Source organism: Carassius auratus, chromosome 14 (assembly GCF_003368295.1).
Source record: "Carassius auratus strain Wakin chromosome 14, ASM336829v1, whole genome shotgun sequence".
Taxonomy (NCBI): domain Eukaryota; kingdom Metazoa; phylum Chordata; class Actinopteri; order Cypriniformes; family Cyprinidae; genus Carassius; species Carassius auratus.
Genome location: NC_039256.1, coordinates 8,887,379 through 8,896,959, shown reverse-complemented (window position 1 = coordinate 8,896,959; position 9,581 = coordinate 8,887,379). Strand labels below are relative to the sequence as shown.

General features: G+C 34.4%; 1 protein-coding gene across 1 annotated transcript; it reads left to right on the top strand.

Annotated features, from left to right (window-relative positions):
• The first annotated feature begins 627 nt into the window (after positions 1-627).
• Positions 628-8,643, top strand: rnf128b (ring finger protein 128b). The gene is made up of 7 exons (XM_026279775.1): positions 628-1,115; positions 4,152-4,399; positions 4,490-4,561; positions 6,419-6,501; positions 6,818-6,905; positions 6,992-7,106; positions 8,378-8,643. The coding sequence occupies exons 1-7, from the start codon at positions 689-691 to the stop codon at positions 8,494-8,496; spliced, it is 1,152 nt and encodes a 383-aa protein (XP_026135560.1). The 5' UTR covers positions 628-688; the 3' UTR covers positions 8,497-8,643.
• The last annotated feature ends 938 nt before the right edge of the window (positions 8,644-9,581 follow it).

Below are 9,581 nucleotides of genomic sequence, written 5' to 3'. Positions count from 1 at the left end.
CATTATGCAGCAAAACCTCTTTCTTTAAATCCTCCATTATTTTTATACTTACAGGGACAAACTGACCCATTTTAAACCTGGGATAAACTTCGGTTACACTTTATTTTGATAGTCCAATTTAGACATTCTATTAACTATAATTAACTTTGCAACTACATGTCTATTATCTCTCATAGTAGACTGCTAGGTTAGGTTTAGGGTTAGAAGAATAGGTTGACATATACATGGAAAGTTTCTCATTGTCAGTATATTGTATGTTCCATCAATATAAAGTGTAAGAAGATATTAAGCAGACAGTCTGTCTAATACTCTAGTTTACATGTAGTTTCAAATTTACTTACTGTTAGTAACATGCCTAAAGTTAAATATCAAAATAGTGTTACCTAAAATTATCATGTTTGCTTCCAAAATAAGGAACAATTCGGGGGGCAAATGTTGTTAAAAAGTCAAGCTGGTAAAACTGACCATGAGTTCCAAAAGAGGGCTGAAAGTATCAGCAGTTTCCTGAAAATAAAGTACTAAAACCCAACCCTCTGGAATGAATTTATCTTAAACAGTGTCCAAGGTCCGCTGAGATAAGAACACCTCACCTGACGTAAAAACATTTTATATTACCACCAAGAAGGTATCTGATTACTTTCGGTCGCCACAGAGTACTGTCAAAACACAGGCGTGTTTACCTGATACAATGAAAGCCAACCTGAAGCTCAGAACAGTACATGGACATTCATGTATCTGGCTGTCGGTGTTTGTTTTCCAGTGCTGCTTCCAACTAAGTGCTTCCTTGCTTTTCTGGACTGCCTATGTGGAAGTCAGATACTTTGACAGTGTATCTAATGAAACTGTGGGCAGTATATGTGAGTGTGGCGTGTTTGGAGCTGACTCACCCATTTTTTCAGCTTCTGGGCTTCTTGTGCTTCCAAATTCAGATCCTCTAGCGTGCTCCAAGAACACTACTTTCAACGCGAAACAGCAGAAATGGATTGCCCTGGTAAAAAATGGAGACTGTACATATTCACAGAAGATACGAGCTGCCTGGCGAAATGGAGCCTCGGCGGTGGTTATTTACAACATAGATGGGACAGGCAATAACACTGAACTGATGGCCCATCCAGGTACGAGAGTTTCTCTAGCTGGCTATCCTAAACTAGCCAGTCTGTGTTAAAGCAGCTCACTGAATACTGTGCTGTGTTGTCTTACAGCAACAGAGAGCAAGGCAAAGGTTTCTCACAAGAAAACAATTCCATTAGATGTCTAAGTAGTGGAAGAAAATAATATAGAGGAATGAATAAATCTGACTGATTGTTTTCTTGCATGCTATTAAATACCTAACTTCATCCTTGAGTAAGTTGATCTGACTAAAGAATAAATTTGTAAAATGTCTTAGTAGATTAAAAATATAATGAAGAACACATACAATAGAAAAAACAAAAATACAAAATAAGAAAAAAAAAAGATTGTTGAAGCTAATACTAGTCTGCATTATCATATACATTATTACAGTAATAGGATTAAAATTGTGCAGTACAATAACAAATGGTTGTTTTAAATGATGACTTATTCTTGCTCCCAAGGCATAAAAGCATGGTCAAGCACTTTGCATGTGAGTATTAATTAGTGAAGATGTCGTTATATCAACTGGGAAATTAATAGTTTTTAACAGGCTCTAATCAGTTTAGACACCATACTGAATCTAGCGCAGATGATAGCGAGGTTGTGAGTTTACAATGTCACGCACTGGATAAAGGTCATAGATCATGTCGTTTTATACAACAACTTACAAAACTGTTTTATGAAGGCTTTTCTCTTTGGAAAGACATTTAGTCAGTTGAATATTCTGTATTTTGTTAAACTACAGTACAATCCACTGAACGCACTGTACTTCAGTCCCTCAAGCCTCAATTTCATACTTTAAAAATAATGATCCTGACTAAAGCCTATTACTTGCCTTAAATACATGGCTACAATTTGTTATATAATATCTTTATACTTTCAGAAATGTTTTTGACCACTAACCTAAACCTAACCATTTCTTAACAATATAAAACACTTAACAGGCAGATAAAAAAAAATATATATATATATATATATATATATATAATTACAAAAAATTATTGTCTATATAAACAGTACAAAAGTAACTCTTGTGAGGTCATATGACATCTTTATGTGATGATCAGAAATGTTTCCATGAAGTGGTCTTGCTCAGTGAACACATGATGTGAACTTTGTGGTTATGTAAAAAGTCATCTGAATGGCATAAAGGTAAGATAATTAATTGTGTGAACGACTCTCTAAAGCTCTCTAGTATCAGTCTAATTGACGTAAAACTTGATCTTACTTGACTTGAGTGTCAAAACTGTTGTGCTATTGGCTCTTAAAGTACATGAAGAACAGCAATGCTAACGCTAGCTAAGGAACTACCGAATGTACCATTAGTAATGACAAGCAATGTGTTTACCATGCTTAAGTGTTCTGTTACATGATCTGAATCACATCATTCCAGCATAGCTTGCCAAAAATAAATGAACTGAATGAGTTGTGTATGTAGATATATTTCAAAATGACTTGCTATAGGTGTGTGTTAAATGCTGGAATGTTCCTGTGACTGACGTTGATTGTTTGGTTGTTCAGTACAGATACAGCACTGTAAACTTTTATGTGAGTTGAATTTTACCCAAGGACTTTATGACTCACTCTTATGTCATTTTCTCAAGGAGTTCATGAGTTCCACTTCATTCCCTGAACTGTACAATGCTGTTGCTCTATGATGTGTTTTCTCCAGGCGTTATGCATGGCTTGATATCTGACAGCAATATATTTGGATGACTAGAATGCCTCACATGAACCTGGTATTCAGATGTGTCAATGAGGAAATGATGTCTACTTGCCTTCTGTAAAATCCAATAGTTTACCTTATTTAGAATTAATTAGCAATCTTTACTTAGTTGTTATACTTAGTAGGTTTTCCCAACAAAGGAACCAATGACGTCAATAAACCAGTGAGAGGCAGCAGTGAACTAATATGTTTCTAATGTGCAACATAACAACAGAAGAAGAAGAAAATAAGTCTTAATAGACTTTTCACTCATTTCCTCCATGTGTGCAGTTATCTTTCATTAGTTGTATTCACTAGTTTTCCAAAGTCATCTTGAACACTTAATTTTCAATACAACATAAATATTTGAGAGATCGTCACATAAGCTAACTTTCATAAATTGATGTTGATTTTCTCAAATGTGTGTTTGTGTGTGTGTTTAGTTTTTTACTCACCATTATAGTGATTAGTGTTCCCTTTGGTTGGGCACTTGAACTTCTTTAAAGTAATTATACATATTTTTTTTCTGATAAAGCAGCAATGATATACGAAATCTGAGTAATTTAGTTTAAAGGGAAGACAAGTAATAAATAGATTGCTTATAGAAGGTGTCTTATCTTCTAATTAAAGCAATTTTCAATTTTATTTTCATAAATATCTTGACAGCTTCATAATTGGGTTAATGTAATCCTTAAATAATTTGTAGTAATATGCTGAAGTCACACACAGACTTAAATATTCAGCACAGAAATTAGTTCATTTTGTATTTGTATTCATTGTAACAAAAAAACATTATGTTTGCTCTTTTTGTTGTGCTGCTACTGACACAAGACAGCAAATAAAATTGGCAAATGAAAACAAAATTTGTAAAACAAAGCAACTGCATAATTTATTCTGCATCAATGCACTCCGGGAGTCAGTGAATAGTTATACTAAGTCATGAGTAAACCTAAATGAAAGGATCGAGTACCCAGTTCTTTTTAGTTACTAGAAATCTTGTCTAAGTAAACTATACTAACTAAGCATTTGTCAGTACATAATTCTATTCCTATTTATCTTTTCTTAGATTTTTCAAGGCAATTGGTTTGCATACTTTTTTTTTTAGCCCAACTAATTAGATAGAAAATTAAGTTTACATTTACAAACTTTCCTTTTTATCTATTAATTGTAAAAATCTAAGAGATTATAGCAAAACAACAAGTCATATTCCTTTGACCAACTTTTTTTTGTTGTTGTTATTATGCACAATGAGTCTAACAGCATGCATGAACTTGATACTAGAGTTTTCTATTGAACTGGTCGTGGTTAATATCGCATTGTTTTATTTCTACAGATGCCACCAACATAGTTGCCATCATGGTTGGCAATATTCTAGGAACAGAGATGGCTGAGCTGGTGAATAAGGGCTCAGATGTGTATGTGGCGATTGCAGTGGCCAAAACTTACGGCTGGTGGTACAGTGGCACATGGGCATACTCTCTCTCCTTCACCTTCATCGGCATAACAGCCATCACCTTGTTCTACTTCGCTTATCTGTTCATCAAACGAATGTACAGAAACCAGCAGCTCAAGAAGCAAGAGGTACAGCACTAAGCTGCTCAGAAGTCAGTGGAGGTCAGAGTCAAATTCAGAAATCTCACTCATTCTGTTGTGTCGTTCATTTCTGAACAGATGGAGATGAAGAGAGAAAATGAAAAGGCCATAGCAAAGTTAGAAGTGCGGACTCTGCGGACGGGCGACCCGGTACTGTGCCTTACAGCAGGATCAGAGAGAAATGAGAACATGGAGCACAAAACCAGTCATAAGCAGCATGGGTATATTTGTAGCAATAGCCAACAATACATTGTATGGGTCAAAATTATCATTTTTTTATGCCAAAAATCATTAGGATATTAAGAAAAGATCATGTTCCATGAAGATATTTTGTAAATTAAATTTCCTATTGTAAATTTCTCAAAATATATTTTTTGATTAGTAATATGCATTGCTTATAACTTTATTTGAACAACTTTAAAAGCGATTTTCTCAATATTTAGATTTTTTTCTTCTAATATTCCAGATTTTCAAACAGTTGTATCTCAGTCAAATATTGTCCTCCTAACAAACCACACATCAAAGCTTACAAGCTTATTTATTCAGCTTTCATATGATGCATTATTCTCAATTTAAAAAAAAGAACCTTATGACTGGTTTTTTGGTGTGTATTTCATTTCAGTTCAAGTTAATTTGTATAGTGCTTTTCACAATGCAAATTGATGCAAATCAAATTTACAGAAAATTAAAGCTTCTACATTATATTATGTAAGAGCTCATCAGTGGAGACTATCTCAAGTTAATGTCTACAGCAAAATTTGTCAGTTTTGTTTGTTGTCTGAGGGCTGGCATCATATGAGGTCTTCTGGGGGGTCAGCATAATCTCTTCACAGGTTTTAAGGGCTGGATCCAGACTGAAGCTTGTGTAATTCCTAGTATTACACAGAAACAGAGAAAGTAATAGAAAAAAAATAGCGTTGCTGCTGGTCCGACCAAGCAAGAATGATGTGTTCAAACCAAGCAAAATAATGAAAATATGCATTTCATCAGATGTAACTGAAGTACGAGGTTATCAATTCAATTCAATTCATATTTTATTGTCATTGTAAATAGCAAACAGCAAAAGAAACATTTTAATAAGTGATAAATATAAAGTAAAGTGCACAGATGTTATTGCCATTAATGCATGCTCTTGTTCAGTAGGCTAACAGCTTTTGGATAAAAAGTGTTCATGAATCTTGTTGTGCGTGTTTTAATGGACCTATAGCGTTTTCCAGAAGGTAGAAGTTCAAACAGATGATGGGCTAGTTGCAGATTGTAATCTACAAGATTCTGTGTAGTGTTTTTTAACAGTAAGTAATATCTCTGTCTTATCCAAATTTAATAGGAGAAAATTATTGGTCATCCAATCTTTTACATTTTTAACACAGTCTGTTAGCTTAGATAATTTAGAGGTTTCATCTGGTCTCGTTGAGATATATAGCTGAGTATCATCTTTTTCTACAAGTTGTTTTAGACATAAATGGAAGATTTGAAATAGGCCTATAATTTGCCAGTTCACTAGGATCTAGTTTTGGTTTCTTAATAAGAGGCTTAATAAACGCCAGCTTGAATGGTTTTGGGACGTGACCTAAAGATAATGACAAGTTAATAAGATTGAGAAGTTTTTTTTTGCTACAGGTAACATCTATTTTAGTAATTTAGTGGTTACAGGATCTAAAAAACATGTTTATTAAGCAGTGATAAGTTTATTTAGCTCTTCCTGTCCTATAGTTGTAAAGCACTGCAGTTTATCTTTGAGTGCGACAAATGAAGCTGAATGAGACGTTGTTGATTCTACATTTGTTATTGTATTTCTGAAAAAAATTCCTAAAGCCATTACTATTAAACTTGATATTATGTTTGAGTGACCTCTGTTTATTTGTTTATCTAGCCACTGTGCTAAATAAAAACATTGGATTGTTTGTGGATATGCTCAGCCCTGGAAGTGTTTAGAGTCTGTCTATAGCTGGACATACTGTTTTTCCATGCAAAACTTAGTATTTGAATTTGTTTGTGTGTTTTTAGGAGGTGGAATCAGAGGACGTGATCTGTGTTGTGTGCACCGAGTCATTCAGACACAATGAAAAGGTCACCGTTTTACCCTGCAGGTGCGGTGTGTGGACAACATCAACAACACACACATTTCATAACATCAGTGTCAGTGCAGCATTTGAATTTCCTTGCATTTTGGTTATTTTCACTATGGTAGCTTGCTTTTTGTCAGAGCATTAGATATTATATCAAGCAGAGATTCTGTTGAATGAAAGGTGTGTGTTTTGTCAAACTCTATTGTGTTGTATTTTAAATATGCACTGGAGTAGTTGTTTTCTCTGTTTTTCTTTTTCCTCTTTTTCTTTTTCTTTTTTGTTTTGTTTTTAAAAATGAATTAAATGGAAAAACTGTGATTAAAATTCTCTTTTCCAGACATTTCTACCATAAGAAGTGCATTGAGCCATGGCTGCTGGAACACCCCACCTGCCCCATGTGTAAATTTCACATCCTCAAATACAAGGTGAGTTTGGCCAAACCAGCAGAGCCGTCTTCATTCAGGCATGATGGATGGTGTGGGATTTACTGTTTGTTGCTGTATGAGTTTAGATCGATGAGGAGATTGATGAGCCACCTTCATCATCATCACCATCGAGTGACACGTTCCGTCTATCTGTGATCAGGACAGAGCAGCTCCACACATCAGACAGCCGAAACACAGACCGTGAGTCCACATCTGCTCTCTTCTCTGTTCACTTCTGTTCTTCTGTGATGATTAGTGAGTAACCTGAGAGAGATGAACATCAAATCGATTTTCACTGGAAATATGCTTTTTTATACACATTCAATTATGTACACATTCAAACTCTACCAGTTTTATTGTTGTTGATGTTTTATTTTCTTGCATAGTAATACATCTTTTAGCAGTGAAGCAGATGTTCTCACAGTTTCTGCAAGTTTATTAAAGTTTATTTGACAATTTAAACATACATTTAAATGGCAACAGATTGTGGTGTTTCATTGGTCTGTTTTATATTGCTGCCTGCTGACTGATAATTAAATAATAAATGTTGTGAATAGTGTTTCAAGGCTTGCTGGTTAAAAGAGACAGTATTTTTTCTACTCGACTGGAGTATATTTAACACTGAGTGCTGATGCTTAGAATACCAAACACATTTAGTAAAAACAGTAAAATAAGACAAATTAAAATAGTGCTTCCAGAAAAATTATGCAATAACAAAAAAAAAGAAAAAAAAGAAAGAAAGAACAAGGATCGGACTAAAGGTTATATACTGGAAAATGACTAATAAAATTAACATATTATATAAATAGATAAGAGTAATAAATATGTACGTAAATGTGTCAACAACAACAAATCCCTTTTTCAGGGACAATTCTCACTATTAACAAAACTAGTAACTATGACTTTTGTCTCAATAAACTCCTAATGGACATTTCATTTAACCCTAACCCTAACCCTGCTTATGCAATGCTCTACCACTGAGCCACAGAAACACAGATTTACTGTTTATTACTAGTTAGTAAGGTTTTTAAGTTTAGGTATTGGGTTAGTTTAAGGGATATAGAATATTATGATCATGCTGAATATGTGCTTTATAAGCACTAATTAACAGCCAATATGTTAATAGGCATGCTAATAATCAACTAGTTAATAGTTAAAATCTGTTGCTATACTGTAGTGTTAATAATGTGTGGATTTTAAGCTTCATCATCAAACAAACAAACAACAAATAAATGAATGAATAAATACATCCTTGTGTGTGCAAGCACACTTTGTATTAAAACTCTTTCTGATTCTGAAATGAAAATGTATTTCCGCTGTAGAGAAAGGGTGCTACATAAACAAGAATAACTAAATGAATAAAACATGCAGTGTGCTGATCAGTCTTTGCTGTTATCAGTGGCGTGCTGGACTGATGTGTATCTGCTGTTTACTGATGGCTGGTGGTTAATGATTTGTCTTTATGACTGCAGCTCTTGGACGTCCATCAGGCAGTGGGCCGGAGATTCAGACACAGCACATTTATGAGAACCTTGCATTTGAAGAAGAAGCAGAGAGAATGGAGCATCAGAACATCAACAGCCAGGGTTAACACTACTGTAATATAACACTACTGTTTCAAATACTTCTGCATTTGAACATCACCAACAGGCAAAATGTATTTAAACTGTCAAAAGAAGAGACATAATAAAAAACATCAAATTGATGATAATGAAATAAAATAATAATAAACCGAAAATTGGATGTTCAAAGTGTGAGTGACTATTTAATAATAATTGTATTTTGTTTAAACAATGGAGATGTCACAGCCTCACTCCCTTCAAGTCAATCGAACGAACAAACACGTGCGCATATTTGTATCGCTTTTATCGTTCCCTGATCTCACCTTCTCACACGGCCCACGATTGGTCGATTATGTACAATACCTTCATTTTATTGGTCAAGCTGCTCTGGATGTTTTAGGCAATATTAAAATACTGGTTGGGACGTGTCCTGTATGAATGGCGCATATGGTCACCCTACTCCTTCTGCATGGTGTCAGTAGTCGTCTTTTGGACAACTGTGAAGTCAGCAGTCTTCCCCATGATTGTGTAGCCTACAGAACTAGGCTGAGAGACCATTTAAAGGCTTTGCAGGTTAAAGGCTTTTGAGTTAATTAGCTGATTAGAGTGCGGCACCAGGTGTCTTCAATATTGAACCTTTTCACAATATTCTAATTTTCTGAGATACTGAATTTGGGATTTTCCTTAGTTGTCAGTTATAAACATCAAAATTAAAGGAAATAAACATTTGAAATATATCAGTCTGTGTGTAATGAATGAAATTAATATACAAGTTTCACTTTCTGAATGGAATTAGTAAAATAAATAACCTTTTTGATGATATTCTAATTATATGACCAGCACCTGTATGCTCTATATAATCCTGTATGTGAAAAATATAAATCTTGAACCTTGAAGCTTGCATCGACTTGGTAATCAAGCACAGACTGTGAGTCTGGCCTCCCTCTTTATAGGCCACACTCCACCTCTTATAAAGATGTACCATTCACAGGTAAGTACAACCATCAATCACTTTTAAACATTGCACTTACAAGATAAATTATATAACTAGACACAACAAAATTGACAACACCCAGGGATACAACTATGCTAACCCACAGTTTGACATTATTAT

What these genes read in the sequence shown, in the direction of transcription:
- rnf128b (XM_026279775.1), top strand. Translation starts at nt 689, where the DNA reads ATGAAAGCCAACCTGAAGCTCAGAACAGTACATGGACATTCATGTATC. An exon ending in AGCAGCTCAAGAAGCAAGAG is followed by an intron (nt 4,400 to 4,489) that starts GTACAGCACTAA and finishes ATTTCTGAACAG; the next exon opens with ATGGAGATGAAGAGAGAAAA. An exon ending in AGACAGCCGAAACACAGACC is followed by an intron (nt 7,107 to 8,377) that starts GTGAGTCCACAT and finishes TTATGACTGCAG; the next exon opens with CTCTTGGACGTCCATCAGGC.